We start from the raw sequence: 17,584 nt of genomic DNA, 5'->3' as shown, positions 1-17,584 counted from the left end.
ATCATACACTTGGCGAATCACCGCTGGATCCCTCTCGGGGGTATGAATGCGGAGAGGACCAATGGGGACATTGGGTTGATGCGGCGGCGTTTGCAGTTGACGAGAGGAGTCCTCACCACCACCACCAGCACCAAGAGCTTGAGTAGATCGCCGAGGAGGGAGGTTGCCACCCCGAGCCACCAGGGCAACCTGAGGAACCGCATCCTCTCCACCAGACCAATCACTGTCCGAATCATCATGAGAGGATGGAGTGGGAGAGCGATCCCTCGGGCGCTTGGACTTGTGGGAGGTTTGCTTGCTGGGAGGCATCCTTCAAACAAGCGAGATACAAGGGACCAGTGAATGGAAGCCAAAAAGGCAAGAAACAAGTAAGTGAAGGTAAGAATCGTGCAAAACTGAAGTGATAGGGGTCGGCCAGGGATTTTCGGACATATCCGAAAATTTTCGGAAAAGTCCGAAAAGAATCCTGCCGAACCCTATAACTCAGATGCCGCACAAATCCGCCAACAAAAACTTGTGAGATTGAATCCGCAGGTTCTAGGGCACTAGGGGAACATCTCCACCAAAGGGAATCGCAAGATAAAACTTGAGGAATCAAAGGATTTGATTTTAGGGCGAATACCTCAAGAACGCGAAGAACACTTGAAGAACGCGGTGAAGATCGACAATGCAAGCCCCAAGAAGTCCCCCAAGCGCGCTCCCACGAGGATAGAGAGGAGGGGAGCCGCAGGAAGTCGCCGGAGAGGAGGTGGTCGCCGGTGGGGAGAGAGGAGGGAGTCAATCCCGTGGGGAAAAAAAGTGGAAAGGAGAGAGAAGGGAGTCCACGGGGTGATATATAAAGACCCCGAAATTTTCGGGCATTTCCGAAAATTTTCGGATAAGTCCGAACGGATCCAGAAGGGTTGCGCACGGTTCTAATGTTTTTCGGATATATCCGAAAATTTTTCGGGAAGTCCAAAAATTTTCCGGAAAGTCCGAAAATTCCTGGAAAACACAGTTTTGCAAGGGGATTTCGCTAGGAATTTTGATGAAACTATTTTGCAAACATTTGAAATGGATTTTGCAAGGGACAAGCACCGGGAAATTTTTGACAAAAACACATTTCTCAAAGGTTTTTGATAGTATTTAGGAAAGGAGGGATGGTCGAGCACTAGAGGCTCCATTTGAACTTGTGACTAGCACACAATCAATCACACAAAACAATAGCCACAAGTCAAATGGACGATCCGAGGGATCAAAAGAGAGGGAATTACCATGATACAAGATAATTCACCCTCGAGAGAGGGAATGTGTGAATCTATTTCAAGTTGTGCTAGGACCAAAATTCATTGAAAAATAAGATCCCCATACACATAGATTCAAGTTCTCCACAAAAGTGACTAGTGTCCATCCATGAGTTGAATGACCATTTTGTCACAAAGTGGTATGCAAACCTATTCTACCAAGCAAACATGCATGCAATAGATCAAGCCACATTCCGAGAATCCAAAATATTTAGTTCACTCCTCAACTCATAAAACCTAGCTTCATCTAGAGGCTTGGTAAAGATATCCGCCAATTGTTTGTCGGTTCTTACATATTGGATGTCTATGTCGTCTCTTGTGGAATGATCTCTCAAGAAATGGTGGCGAATATCGATATGTTTGGTTCGGGAGTGTTGGACGGGGTTGTTGGCTATCTTAGTGGCGCACTCATTGTCACATAGGAGTGGGATTGTAGATACATTGAGGTCATAGTCTCTCAGGGTTTGCTTCATCCAAAGAAGTTGAGCACAACAACTCCCCGCCGAAACATATTCCGCTTCGGCGGTGGATAGGGCGACAGAGTTTTGCTTCTTGGAAGAACAAGAAACAAGGGACCTACCCAAGAATTGGCAAGTACCCGATGTGCTTTTCCTATCCACTTTGCATCCGGCATAATCCGCATCGGCATAGCCAATGAGATCAAACCTCGCTCCCTTAGGATACCAAAGACCAAGGTTAGGAGTGTGCACTAAATATCTAAGAATTCTCTTCATGGCCACAAGGTGATAGTCCTTCGGAGCGGCTTGAAATCTTGCACACATGCACACACTAAGCATAATATTGGGCCTAGATGCACAAAGGTAAAGAAGTGAGCCAACGATGGAACGATATACCTTTTGATCGACATCTTTACCTTGCTCATTGAGGTCGAGGTGGCCATTTGATGGCATGGGAGTCTGGATTGGCTTGGCATTCTCCATCCCAAACTTCTTGAGCATGTCCTTCAAATACTTTGTTTGGCAAATGAAAGTTCCTTCCTTGAGTTGCTTAATTTGAAGGCCGAGGAAGAGCTTCAATTCACCCATCATGGACATCTCAAAACGTTTGGTCATCATCCTACTAAACTCTTCACTAAAAGACTTGTTAGTAGAACCAAATATAATGTCATCGACATATATTTGGCAAACAAAAATATCATTATCATGTCTTTTAGTAAAAAGAGTTGAATCGGCTTTCCCGATTTCAAAGCCGTTTTTCACAAGAAAATTGCGAAGACATACCAAGCTCTAGGGGTTTGCTTAAGCCCGTAGAGTGCCTTGTGGAGCTTGTACACGTGGTTGGGATACTTCGGATCCTCTAAGCCCAGTGGTTGCTCCATGTATACCAACTCATGGATAGGCTCGTTGAGGAAGGCGCTTTTGACATCCATTTGATATAGCTTAAAATTGAGGTTAGTAGCAAAAGCAAGCAATATGCGAATCGACTCAAGTCTAGCTACCGGCGCAATAGTTTCACCAAAATCTAATCCTTCGATTTGGGTGAACCCTTGCGCCACTAACCTCGCCTTGTTCCTTATTACGAGCCTGGCCTCATCTTGCTTGTTGCGGAAGATCCACTTTGTGCCAATCATATTTTGCCGAGGTCGCTACACCAAAGTCCACACTTCATTCCGGGTGAAATTGTTGAACTCCTCTTGCATCGGCATCACCTAATCTAGATCATTAAGAGCTTCTTCCACCCTTAGAGGTTCAAGAGAAGACACAAACGAGTAATGCTCACAAAAATTTGCAATATGAGAACGAGTGGACACTCCCTTGTTGATGTCTCCTAAGATGTTGTCGGTGGGATGATCTCTTTGGATACTTTGGTGGATTCTTGGGCGAGGAGGGTAGCACTTGCTCGCCTTCTTCACCTTGATCCAAGCTTTAGGTAGAGGGATCGTCGGCTTGGGTTGATGTAGGTGGCTCCACTTGTGTTGAGGAAGAGGCTCCTTGTTGTGGCTCCCTAGGACGTACGTCCCCAAGAGCCAACCTTTTGATTGCTTCACTCGGGTCCTCCTCTTCACCTAACACATGTGAGTCAATTTGCTCTACTTGAGAGCCATTAGTTTCGTCAAATGTCACATCACGCGCGATCTCAACAATACCGGAGGTTTTGTTGAAAACGCGGTATGCGCATTCATTTGACCCATACCCAAACAAGAATCCCTCATCCACTTGAGGAGCGAAGTTAGAGGATCTAGCCTTCTTATTAAGAATGTAACACTTACTACCGAAAACATGAAAGTAAGAGACATTTGGTTTGTTACCGGTAAGAAGCTCATAGGGAGTCCTCTTAAGATGGTAGTGAAGATAAAGGCGGTTGATGGCGTGGCATGCGGTGTTGACGGCTTCGGCCCAAAAACGGTCCGATGTCTTGTACTCATCCAACATGGTCCTCGCCATCTCAATGAGAGTCCTATTCTTTCTCTCGGTTACTCCATTTTGTTGAGGTAAATATGGAGCCGAGAACTCGTGCTTGATGCCTTCTTCATCAAGGAAACTCTCGATGCACGTGTTCTTGAACTCCTTGCCGTTGTCGCTTCGAATGATCTTGATCTTGAGGTCGAACTCGTTTTGTACTATTCTTGCAAACTTCTTGAAGATGGCTTGTGTCTCACTCTTGTCATGCAAAAAGAACACCCATGTGAAGCGTGAAAAGTCATCAACAATAACAAGACCATATTTGTTACCTCCAATGCTTAGATAAGCAATTGGCCTGAAGAGGTCCATGTGGAGAAGCTCCAATGGTCTTGTAGTGGTCATCACATTCTTGACGGGGTGATGTGCTCCAATTTGTTTGCCGGCTTGACACGCGCTACACACCCTATCTTTCTCGAATTAAACATTTGTTAGTCCAAGGATGTGATCGTACTTTAGAATCTTGTGAAGATTCCTCATACCAACATGGGCTAGCCTCCGATGCGAAAGCCACCCCGTGTTGGACTTAGCCACTAAGCATGTCTCATGTTTGGCTTTACTTGAGGAAAAATCCACAAGGTAAAGCTTTCCCTTGAGAACACCCTTAAAGACTACCGATGAATCATTCCTTCTATAGACGGTCACATCAACATCGGTAAAAGGACAATTGTAACCCATAGAACATAATTCAGAAATAGACAAGAGATTGTAGTTTAGAGATTTAACAAGAGAACGTTGGCAATGGAAAGATCATTAGAGATTGCAATCTTACCCAATCCCATAACCTTTCCCTTTCCATCGTCCCCGAAGACCATGTTATCTTGTGAAGTGCCATTTGGATCATGTCATGCCCGGAATTTCTATCCAAAATTCCAAACGCTTACATGTGTGTTAAACCCTCGTCCAGGAATCAACCGAGGCACACAATAACAAATTGATAATAGAGTACAAATAAATATCTATTTGATATTCGCAAATAAATAATTACTACAGAGGTAGATAGTTCCTCTCAAAGAAAAACCTTCTACGCAGCGGAAAAAAAAACTATAACAAACTACGGAACAGCTATGGCGACTCCACTCCACAGGCATCTTAACCAGGAACAAGCCTAATCCTCCAGATCATCACCTTCACTGAGATACTCCTCTTCTGATGAATGATTATTGCAAAAATGAGCATATGACATACTCAACAAGTCACACAGCAAATATGCAAGTGCACAGGATAACAAAGGATGGCATAATATAGCTCATTTGCAGAAACAACATTTAATAAATATTTAAGGGAATGGTAAAAACAGTTGAATAATTAATCAATATTAAATAACACCATACAACACACCCATGTTGCATAGGCCCAACCTCATATGAACAACCAACCCCGGTTGTACAAATCTAACCTCCATACCAGGAACGTACCATTCCAAACCAGGAGTCAAATTAATTATCACAATTACCATTAATGAATAATATGGGACTAATCACGAAAAACATTGCTCAACTCACCCATAACCGCGGGTACGGCTATTCGAATAGATTAAACTCTGATCAGAGGTGTACCACTGTACCCACAAGTCACAATCCCACAACATGTTACCATGCGCCTTAGTACCACCACGATACCTCGGAAAGGAGTTGTGACAATACCCCTTGCACAACATAATCCTTTACAGCGCACCTTTCCTGGATCATAATCACCCCCTTATAAACAAGGCATGGACTCCCCAGCGACCCCCGTGGACTTCTCGCCACTTCACAGTCTGGCGCACTATAATGAATCATGCTATACAAAAGATAAAGCCGTTGCCCACGCTGGCTTGTGGTTGGCACGATAAATGTTTCACAACAGTAGCTCGCGAACCGGTCCTTAATTGTCATGAGCACAACCATCAAAACCATATGCTCACAACCCACCTTAACCAGGTTTTAATTATCAATTAATTAACATCACACGATTAACCATCGTGAGCTACCATTTAATGTAACCATAAATAAAATAATAATGTAACATAGTTTATAATTAATCCCTTTAGTTAGCTAATGTTTCTAAGCATGGCTAAGCAGACTTACATATAGCATTTAGCTGAACCAATCCAACATATAAGGTTCATGCTAATCAAATTTATAACCCATAGGAAAATAAGATCATCTTCGGCCATTAATTAATTGGGAAAGGTTCACCACCCGATGACATTCGAAAACAATGCATAGTTGAAATAAAATAATAGCTTTAAATGGGTTCAACATACTCAAAGGTTTGTTTGGGATCTGTGTGACTTGCCTTGGGCTTCCGCAAACGCTTCGGAATCTTCCTCAACGGAAACGCTCTCCTCCGGAACGTCGGAAACTAAAGCAATTAAACAAAAATTAACAAAACAGTACAAAAACAAGCATAAACAGTACATGTGGATATTTTTAACATGTAGATCCTGATTTTAGAAAAATTTAGCAACTTGAACCACTCGAATCGGAGTTACGGTTATTTAGTTATGATTTTCCGAAGATTTAATCTATTAGAAAAACGGGAAAAAAGAAAAGATGGTGATGTCACGATGACGTCATCAATGGCGGCCGGCTCGGATGGCAAGCTCGCCGGAGATTGGATGATCGGCTGCGAATTTGGAGGACAAGTACACGTAGAGGACGACGAGACGAACCCAACGGTACTCACCCTCGAGCCAAACGACGAACAACGACGGCCGGCGACGAAGAGGCAACGGCGGCGGCTTGGCTTGTATGGGGCGGCAGAGCTCCGGTGACCGGCGACGAAAAAGGAAGGGTGGCCGAGCTTCCTCTCACCACGGCGCACCCAATGGCGGCGGCGGCAAGCGGCGGCGACGGCGCAAACGGCGCGGCGGCGCGGCTGGACTTCGACCGGCGGCGGGGCGGCTTGACACGCGCGGCGGCGGCGCTACGGAGCACGGGAGAGGATGGGAGAGAGGGCAAACGAAAGAGGAGGACTAGGGGGTCCTATTTATAGCCTTGGATTGAAGAGATCGGACTCCTCCCGCAAGAAATCGACTCGGGAAAAACGAAACTCGGTTTTGGAGATAAACTCGAAAACGAGTTCGATTCGGAGAGAATACTCAACGGTTTGCTCCGATTTTTAGGGGGAAAGATAGAGGAGGATGTGGGGAATCGACGGCGCAAACGGCGGCTCGGACGGCTCGGCCTGGCAACCGGCCGGCTGGAGGAGGAAGATGGGTCCGGGGCCCCACATGTCGGTGACCCGAGGAGGAGGGGCGGGCGGCGTCGGCTGGGCCGGCTTGGGCCGGTTCGGCCGCGCGGGGAAGAGAAGAGTTGGGCCGAAATCGGCCCAACGACTTAGGGGAGGATTTTTCAACTTTTTCAATTAAAAAATAATTTGTGAAATGTTGTTTCATTTATTAAAAATACTTCCCTTGCTCAAATAATTCCTAGAAAAATCTAGAAAATAGAGGAACAAGCAAAGTATTTAATAAAATTTTATCTAGACCATTTTTATGTTGAAAATTTTCCTAGATTATTAGAGTTTAACTTGTAGGCTTTTAAAATAAATTCTAATAATTCCAATTAAACAACAATTTATATACTTAGGATTTTTAGGGCGTGACAGATCAAGAGTTGAAAACATTGATTCTTCTCCGGTCATGTGATTGGTGCATCCACTATCAATCACCCAACTTCTTCCACCGGAGACATATTCCTACAAGAGATCAATTTCTAGTTTTAGGTACCCATACTTGCTTGGGTCCTCCCATGTTAGTAACAAGTGCGTTAGGCACCCAAAGTACTCTCTTGATAGAAATATTCTTGCCCCTTGGGCCTACATACTTAGCAACAACACGACCACTAGCATTCTTCCTAAGAACATAAGATGCATCAAAAGAACAATGTGAAGTATAATCATTAGGAAGGATACTTTTGGCCTTAACAAAATTGCTAAGACCTTGGGGCCTATTGATCATCACACTCTTGTCCACCTTTCCTTTTAGTGGAGGAACATACCCAAGACCCTGATGGTTGAAGTTGTCCCTTTGATAGCCTAGGTACTCCTTTAGGGCCTTACTACCTATATGGCACTTAAGTAGGCCATTGTGAAGGAGTCCCATAAGCTTCTCATTTTGCTTTTGCAAAGCACTCAAAGAAATAGAGTTAGTAGCACAAGCTTCAATATCAATATCTTTGCATCTCACACATGGTTCATTACTTGGGACAATTTTGGAACAAGATGGCTCGCTAGGGAGAGAGACACTATTCTTTAAGGTTTCGAACTTCTCTTCAAGAGAGAGGTATGCTTTGTCCAAGCCATCCACTCTCTCTTGAAGTTGAGCGTTCGCCACCTCAAGATTAGCATGAGACTCTTTGGTTTGCTTGTAAAACCGTACCTAAGCCTCATTTTTCTCTCTCCTTAGAAAGCTCATTCTTGAGTTCATAAGACCGCTCTTTCTCACGAATGAGCAAAGCCTCTTGCCTCTCAAGAGTTGCATATTGGTCCTCAATTCTTCCAAGTAACTCACTCAAGTGTGGTAGGGATTCCTTAGTTATGGACTTAAACAATTCGTCATCCAGAACCTCATCCTCCTCATCACTAACAAGATCAACATTAAATGACTTGTGAGGAGAAGGTACCTTAGATTCCTTTGCCATGAGGCAAATGGGAGCATCCTCATCACTTGAGTGGTCGAAGAGTCTCGGTGGTGATGAAGGCTTGACGGTGAACGTGGCAGCTCCTTCTTCATCACTTGAGCTTAACTTGGAGTCGGAGCCGAATATCATCCCAAGGTGAGCTTGGCCATAATGTTCCCGCTTGCTATGCTTGTGCTTCTCCTTCTTCTCATCCTTCTTCTCACCCTTCTTCTTATCTTCCTTGATGTGGGAACCATCCTTGAGGTGGGGGCAATCCGTAATAAAGTGCCCGGGCTCTTTGCACACGTAGCACACTCTTGTGGAGTGTCTTCCACTTGACTTGTTGGAGTAGTGGTTGGAAGAACCTCCCTTGAAGAAGCCGCTTCGCCTCATGAACTTGCTGAACTTCTTGACGAAGAGAGCCATCTCTTCATCATCGATCTCTGCCTTGCTCTTGCTCTTGCGGTTCTCTTCTTCTTCTTTCTTCGCCTTCAATGCCAAGTCTTCCTTCTTGATGCTTGTGGTTGAGCTTTGGTTGATGTATTGGATGACATCCTTGGACTCTTGCACGAGCATGTCATGGGCAAGGATATGCCCAAGCAAATCATGAGGTGTGAGAGTCTTGTAGTCCGGACGCTCACGAATGATGGTCACCAAGGTAGAGTTCCTTGGAGTGATTGCTCGAACCATCTTCTTGACCACAACCTCATCGGTCATGTCCTTGGAGCCAAGTCCCTTGATCTCATTGACGATCTTGCTCAACCGATCATACATGTCGCTTGGGCTCTCACCATCCAACATCACAAACCTCTCAAATTGCCCCTTGAGGATCTCCACCTTGGACTCACGAACACTATTCGTGCCTTCATGCAAGTTCTGAAGCGTGTCCCAAATCACTTTGGCACTCTCAATGCCATCCACACAGTTGAACTCACTTTCACTCAAGGCGCTAAGTATTGCATTAGCGGCTTGAGCGTTCTTGTGCTCGTTCTCGTCGTCCTCCTTGGTGGGATCTTCGGGATTCTGCAAAACATAGCCTTTTTCGACTATTCTCCAAATAGATGGATTAATAGACTTCAAATGCATCTTCATCTTATGCTTCCAAGCGACATAGTCCGTACCATTGAAGTATGAAGCTTTGCCGCTAAATGTACTCACATAAGATGTAGATGTAGGGGGATAGTCATAAGGAATCTTAGCTCCCTTATCACCATTATTCCCATCCCCCACTTGGCCCGACATGATCTCTCCAAGCGGTTAAGCCGAATTAGGAGATTAGGCTCTGATACCAATTGAAAGTGTCAATAAGGCCTATAGGGGGGGTGAATAGGCTAATTCAAAAAATTCAATTAAAAGCGGAAGCAATAATTTTCAGATATTTCCGAAATTTTCGGATATATCCGAAAATTTTCGGAGTCAGCATAAATAGCAAAGTAAATCCTAGATCTATTTGCCTACAACAAGAATATGCTAGCACAAACATCAACTAGACCTATAGCGGCTCAAACAAGCAAAGCTAGTGGAGAGGGAGGAAGTAAAGTCACCAAAGATGAAGCTCACGAAGTTGTTCTCGAAGTTCGAATCCTTGAGGGGATTCTACTCTCCGTTGAGGAGCTCACTAAGAGTCGGGTCTTAGCTAACCCTTTCCTCAAGAGATTGCACTAAGCACTCCTCCTTCCACTAAGGGTATCTCTTCCCTTTCGGAGGTGAGATCCGACCTTCACAAACTTTTCCCGGCCAACCACAAGTAGATCGGTGGGTCGGGAGCGACACCTAGCCGCCTAGGAGTCCTCAACCTCCAAAAGTAACAAATGAAGCAATGAACTCCCGGAGATGATGCAAGTGCTCACAAATCTTCACGAAGTCAACAACAAGCACTCACACAAACTCGAATCCACAACTCTCACACACACCAAATCCGAATAGAACACGGGTGAGAGGGGAAACAAGAAAGCAAGGCTCAAAAGTGAATCTCAACAAGAGCAAGCCAAGGGCACAAAAATATCCAATGTGACCAGCAGCCCTCACAAGTGAGGGGAGGGGGCTATTTATAGCCACAGCCTAAATTCTGCCTGTTATACACAATAATTGTGATTTTCGGATATTTTGAAAGATTTTCGGACATGTCCAAAAATTCCAGTTCAGCACCAACAGCAAAGTCAACGAGAGAATTTTCGGACATTCCGAAATTTTTTCGGATAAGTCCAAAAATATCCAGAACCAAAAACATCGTTCTAGAATCACTTTCGGAAAAGTCCGAAAATCACTTTCGGACAAGTCCGAAAATACTCAGAGCCAAAAACATCGTTCTGGATGTTTTCGGAAAAGTCCGAAAATCACTTTCAGACAAGTCCGAAAGTACTCATAGCCAAAACATCGTTCTGGATGTTTTCGGAAAAGTCTGAAAATCACTTTCGGACAAGTCCGAAAATACACATAACCATTTTTGCATTCGCAATCATTTTTGGAAAGTCCAAAAATGACTTTCGGAAAACTCCGAAAAACTCCAGAACTCTAAAACTGAGGAGAAACACTTTTAAAAATTGATTTTGAGCACTTTGATCACTCCTCATATGTCAATGCATCATCCCTCTTAATGCGGCTTTCCTATTGACTCAAGCAAAAAGAAAAGGATACATAATACTATTTGCTCATTTGCCGCAACACATCACTTCAACGTATTTGGCGGGATATGCATTACGCTAACTCATCGAGGACATAACAACCTTCACATTTGCTTAAATAAAAATGTTAGTCCTCTCTAATCGCATTGTAATTAATCACCAAAATTATTAGGGGCCTAGATGCACTTTCAAGAGCAATGAATCCCTTTGTAATGATACTGGTATAATAATTATTTCAAGTCATACCTGTACTTGTGAATCTTAAATTGTCTACCATGTCATCTTGGGTGATTGACGAATGGAACGACCATGATTCAAGTTACCTCCACTTCTCCTGATGAGTGTCATGGGTTTTTTCGTTTTGCTCATAAAAACATAACTTTACTCCTCAATTGATTCTCTTGAATCACTCAATGTGTATGATTATTCACCGAGCCATAGTGTTGCCGGTCGTTAAGTGCAAACTTTTACCATCAACTCCTGCATAAAAGAAATAAAATATAATTTCAAAACTTTGTGGTAGGGGTTTATAACTAACCATTTCCACTAGCTTTGGTAAATATATGTATGCATGTGATTTTCGGTAGAAAACACACCCACCAAGCGATAGAAGGAACCTCCGGACAATCAGACATGATTACATGGATTGGAAGCCTCACATGTCAATCAAAACTACCTACAATTGAGCCTAACCAAGGTATAACATGTAGGGGGGGCCACCAGGCAACCTCACTGCCGAAGGAGAGGCCGAGAGGTGGGCCAAAAGGTCGGCCGAACTATAAGGTCGCTCGAACGGACCTTGGCTCCTCTCACCATCTGCTTCCACGTGTATGCTCTTGATGACTCCCCAATGGTGGTTATGAAGGTTTCATCGGCAGCTATCACCGATGTAAAGCATTGTAATTATGAGCTATAAAACGAAAAGGTATTTGCACTCTCAAATTGCACAACAAAGTAGAGTACAACTCACTTTCATATCATGGTAGCTACTTTAGTATGTGGGATTAGGAAGAGAGTGAAGGAAAGCTCCGGAAGGTGTGTCCCAAATATCGGAGTTTTCTCCGAGAATTCTTCCATCAGAGTGCCGGAGAAGCGCATGAGTTGCCGGCTTTCTTCTCTCGCTTTACCTCGGTGGATACTTCTTTTAAAAAGTAAGTATTCAAGTTTCCTTATGGTATTTAATTAGTTTATTTAAGTGAGATATATTCTCATCGGTGCGGATTCGTCGCTTAGTATTTATACTTAATGCTTTAGTACTAAGACTCTGGATAAACAAGATAGTTCTTGGCCGAGGCTAGAGTAGTAATCGATAACGTAGGTGTGGTGTTTAGGTTAGAGGTTATCTTCATTTGTTGTGTGCTACACAGAAAGTAGGGTAGACGACAGGTGGTGATAACCCTGCCCGTCCTTTGTATGCCTCTATATTCGGGTACATCATAAAGCTCAAGGCCGGACTCAACCTGACAGACTAAGGGAGGGCTGGTTCCTGATGTATTCGATAAAGTTTTGCCTTTAACTTAAGTCAGCTAAATACGTCCATAGGAATCCTCTCTAGCCTATCACTCGTCATGTTGTCCTTTGATAGAATCCTGTTCATAAAAAGTATATGCACGTTCCTTATATTTGATACCCTGGAATACTCTGTTTGGTTTGGGCTTTCTTTCAAAAGCCGGGCTAATATATGATCTTTTATCGAAAAAAAATGGTGGAGATCACTTGGCTTTTTTGGATGTTTATCACTTGGCTCGAGCACTTCCCCAAAACTATGTAAGACTGTCAAAATAGTGGTGTCTGATCACATGTTAGTTGAAGTAAACTACAATCCGTTGGTAGAGCCAAAAATTGGGGTCAATCGTGATGATAAGGAAAAGGGTTAAATAATGGTTGTCACCATGCTCTTTAAAAACCAGCAGATATATGTATACACACTCAATCTGCGCAGTTTTGATAGGGTAATGGGGTGAGGATAGCTATATTCTCCCACTTGGCCTCTCTCAGAGCATCTCCAATAATGCTCCAAAGTAGCATATGATAGCTAGGAATTTCCGATATTTCAAAATAGCAGATGCCGTTGTTTCCTTTACCACATGTTAAATAAAGGAATAAAAAAAGGCTCAAGAAGTATGGATATCTTTCCCACGAAAGGATATATATATATATATATGGACCAACCATCAAGCAGTACATATGCATGCACACATATTTGGGGACATTCATACACTGGTAGAGAAACCATCTTTCGTCGGTCGGCCGATTTCCACAATAGTCCCGGATGCAATAAAAACCGGGGCTAAAGATGATCTTTAGTCCCGGTTCAAAAGGGTAACGGGCATATTTGATCTTTAGTCCCGGTTTGTGTTACCAACCGGGACTAAAGATCATCTTTAGTCCCGGTTCGAATGCTGTCAGGACCTGTCAGGTCCCCCCGGGATCTTTAGTCTCGGTTGGTAGCACCAACCGGGACTAAAGATCTTAACTTTAGTCCCGGTTGGTAATACCAACCGGGACTAAAGATCCCGGTGTCCCGGTTGGTAATACCAACCGGGACTAAAGATCCCGGTGATCTTTAGCCCCGGTTGGTGCTACCAACCGGGACTAAAGATCTTAACTTTAGTCCCGGTTGGTAATACCAACCGGGGCTAAAGATCCCGGTGATCTTTAGCCCCGGTTGGTGCTACCAACCGGGACTAAAGTCCCACCCCTATATATATGTCTTCTTCCTCCTCCAGCTGCCCGAGCAAGCTTCAAAATTTCTTCAAAAAAGAGGGGAGGTCATGCCAAAATTTCTATTGAATTTATTTTGGTGATTACATACAAATCGGAGGTGCCTAAAAGGTTTGCAACTTCATCCTCCAATGTTTTTTTTTGTCATACTACATTTGCACCTATGTTTTGCACACTTTTTTTGTCTCCAAAATTTAGTTGTAAGTTGATGAGAGAGAAAATGTGTGTGGGGAAGAAAGAATATATAGAAATTTAGTTCATTTGCTAAACAAGGTTTTATAAAATAGTTGAGAAGGAAAACTCTAGTGAAAGTTAATATTAAATAATAGAAAACAAACTAAAATAAAAATTAAAAGAAGTAAAACACATTAAAATTAGTTTAAAACTTTACAAATAGTTTTTAAGAATTATTTGGTGTGATATTTTATGATTTTTGTATGAATAAAGATATCTTATAATTATTGTATGACTGTCATTATTGTAAGAATAATTATTTGTGTGCGGTTTTTTTGACTCATGTAGATGGATCGGCAATGGATGTACGCTGACCGGCGGTCCAAAGAGTTTATTGACGGCGTGCACTATTTTTTGAGAGTGGCCGAAGCTAACAGGCAAAGGGGTTTTATTTGTTGTCCATGCAATAAGTGTAAGAATCAGAAGGAGTATTCTGCATCCAGGACTATTCATTTCCACTTGTTTGAGTCGGGGTTCATGCCAAGCTATAATTGTTGGACATCCCACGGAGAGCAAGGTGTTGAAATGGAAGAAGGTGAAGTGGAAGACGACAATATTCCGGACTTTGCTCAGTATGTTGGATTTGAAGGAAATCAAACGGGCGAGGAGGAAATAGCTGCTGATGGTAACGACGTTGCGGATGATCTTGGTCAGATGTTGCAGGACGCCAGGGAAGACTGCGAAAGTGAAAAGGAGGCCCATAAATTGGACAAGATGTTGGAGGACCACAGAACTTCGTTGTACCCAGGTTGCGAGCAGGGGCACAAAAAGTTGGATACCACTCTGGAGTTGTTGCAATGGAAGGCAAAAAATGGGGTTAGTGACAAGGCATTTGGCGATTTATTGAAACTCGTCAAGAACATTCTTCCGGGGGGAAACAAATTGCCCGAGACAACGTACGAGGCTAAGAAGATAGTCTGCCCGTTAGGACTGGAAGTTCATAAGATTCACGCATGTCCGAACGATTGTATCCTATATCGCGGTGAGGAGTATGAGAACCTAGAAGCATGCCCTGTTTGCAAAGCACTACGATACAAGATTAGACGGGACGATCCAGGAGAAGTTGACGGGCAGCTAACAAAGAAGAGAATTCCTGCTAAGGTGATGTGGTATTTCCCTATAATACCACGGCTAAGGCGTTTGTTCAGGAACAAGGGGAATGCTAGAATGTTGCGATGGCACGCTGAAGAGCGTCAACAGGACGGGATGCTGAGACACCCCGCCGATGGTTCGCAGTGGCGAAACATCGACAGAAAATTTAAAGAATTTGGAAAGGACGCACGAAACATACGGTTTGGTTTGAGTACGGATGGCATGAATCCTTTTGGAGAGATGAGCAGCGGCCATAGCACTTGGCCCGTTACGATGTGTATCTACAACCTCCCCCCCTGGCTATGCATGAAGAGGAAGTACATAATGATGCCGATTATTATTCAAGGCCCCAAGCAACCTGGTAACGACATCGACGTGTACCTAAGACCACTGGTCGAAGATCTTAAACAGTTGTGGAAGAAGGAAGGTGTCCCCGTGTGGGACGAGGACAAACAGGAGGAGTTTAACCTACGAGCGCTGCTGTTCGTAACCATCAACGATTGGCCTGCACTTAGCAACCTATCCGGACAGTCCAACAAGGGGTACAAGGCTTGCACTCACTGTATGGATGAAACAGAAAGTACGTATCTTAAGCACTGTAGGAAGGTTGTATACATGGGTCATCGTCGATTCCTTGCAGCAAACCACCCGGTACGGAAGAAAGGCAAGCACTTCGAACATAAGGCCGACCACCGTACGAATCCTAAACATCGCAGCGGGAAAACAGTGTTTGCTATGGTTAAAGATCTTAAAGTAGTGTTCGGAAAGGGGCCTGGAAGCCAGCATATAGAGAGCGAAGATTGTCACGCGGCGATGTGGAAAAAGAACTCTATATTTTGGGAGTTACCATATTGAGAATTCTTGGACGTACGCCACGCAATCGACGTGATGCACCTCACTAAGAACCTTTGCGTAAACCTTCTTGGCTTCCTAGGTGTATACGGAAAGTCGAAAGATACACTGGAAGCACGTAATGATCTGAAGCATATGGAACAACGCGGCGACCTTCACCCGGAACCAAAGGAGAAAGGAAGCCATTACTTGAGTCCAGCCAGCTACACTCTTAGCAAGGCAGAGAAGGAAAGTATGTTTGAATGCTTGGAGAGCATAAAGGTACCGTCTGGATACTCCACGAATATCAAGCGAATAATAAGCACGAAGGAGAAGAAGTTCATAAACCTAAAGTCTCATGACTGTCACGTGTTGATGACACAACTGCTACCAGTTGTAATAAGGGGTATCCTTCCAGACAATGTCCGGGCAACAATAACAAAGCTATGTGCATTCATGAACGCAATTTCGCAGAAGGTCATCGATCCGGATAGATTAGAAGCCCTTCAAAATGAAGTGGTGCAATGTCTCGTCAGTTTTGAGTTGATATTTCCACCTTCATTTTTCAATATAATGACGCATCTGCTTTGTCACCTTGTGAAAGAGATCCGTATTCTCGGGCCTATGTACCTACACAACATGTTTCCTTTCGAGAGGTACATGGGCGTTCTGAAGAAGTATGTTCGTAACCGTGCTCGTCCAGAGGCAAGCATCGCCAAGGGTTATGGAACAGAGGAGGTCATCGAATTTTGCGTAGAATTTATCGAAGACCTTCGCCCAATCGGGGTACCTGAATCACGCCATGAAGGGAGACTACGGGGAAAGGGAACTCTCGGAAGGAAAGCAATAATGACGGTAGACAACAATTTATTCCGTAAAGCCCATTTCACTGTTCTGCAACACTCTTCATTGGTAGCTCCTTACATCGAGGAGCACTTGGCTCTAGTTCGCGCCAGGAACATCGGTAAGTCCGATGCATGGATTACACGGCATCACATTGATACTTTCCCCGCGTGGCTACGACAACATCTCATGGGTAACGAGTCGATCAACCAACAACTTGCCTTCCTGGCGAGGGGACCGTCTGGGTCTATCGCGACATTCCAGGGATATGAGATCAATGGGTACACATTCTACACGAGAGCCCAGGACATGAAGAGCACGAACCAAAACAGCGCTGTTCGTGTCGATGCCATGGGACACGATGGAACAACTGCCACATATTACGGTGCCATCGAGGACATATGGGAACTTGACTATGGTCCTCTCAAGGTTCCTCTGTTCCGGTGCCAATGGGTTAGGTTGACTGGTGGAGGCGTAATGATTGATGACAGTGGGATGACAACTGTTGACCTTAACAAGGTTGGATACTCGGACGAACCTTTTGTCCTTGCCAATGATGTAACGCAAGTCTTTTTCGTGAAGGACATGTCTAGCAAAGGAAAGAAGGGCAGAGGGCCTGATGAGCCTAAGCGTCAAGTGGTTCTCCCAGGCAAAAGAAAAATCGTCGGAGTTGAGGACAAGACTGACGAGGATTACGATCAGTTGGATGGGCAACCCCCTTTCACGGTGACGATTGACCCTAGCATCCTCCTATCAAATGAAGACACCCCTTACTCACGCAGCGATCACAAGGAGGGAACAATAGTGAGGAGAAAGTACGTGCGGTCAACCGTCACCGCCGATGTAATGCCGTAATTATTGTGTACACGATGTAAACTATTTTGGATGTATTGATTATCCATATAAATCAATTGATGTATGGCATA

General features: G+C 44.1%; 1 protein-coding gene and 1 pseudogene across 1 annotated transcript; one reads left to right on the top strand and one right to left on the bottom strand.

The window, feature by feature from the left end:
* Positions 1-17: 17 nt before the first annotated feature.
* On the bottom strand, positions 18-4,048 carry LOC136356146 (uncharacterized). The gene is made up of 6 exons (XM_066309726.1): positions 3,553-4,048; positions 3,260-3,309; positions 2,804-2,889; positions 2,525-2,659; positions 2,158-2,375; positions 18-223 (listed from the first exon to the last, which is right to left on the bottom strand). The coding sequence occupies exons 1-6, from the start codon at positions 4,046-4,048 to the stop codon at positions 18-20; spliced, it is 1,191 nt and encodes a 396-aa protein (XP_066165823.1).
* A 10,085-nt stretch (positions 4,049-14,133) lies between these two features.
* On the top strand, positions 14,134-17,584 carry LOC136356007 (uncharacterized; annotated as a pseudogene).

The sequence above is a fragment of the Oryza sativa genome, chromosome 4 (genome assembly GCF_034140825.1).
Source record: "Oryza sativa Japonica Group chromosome 4, ASM3414082v1".
Lineage (NCBI taxonomy): Eukaryota > Viridiplantae > Streptophyta > Magnoliopsida > Poales > Poaceae > Oryza > Oryza sativa.
Note: the sequence above shows the minus strand (reverse complement) of the source record. Positions and strands in the feature narration are given on the sequence as shown.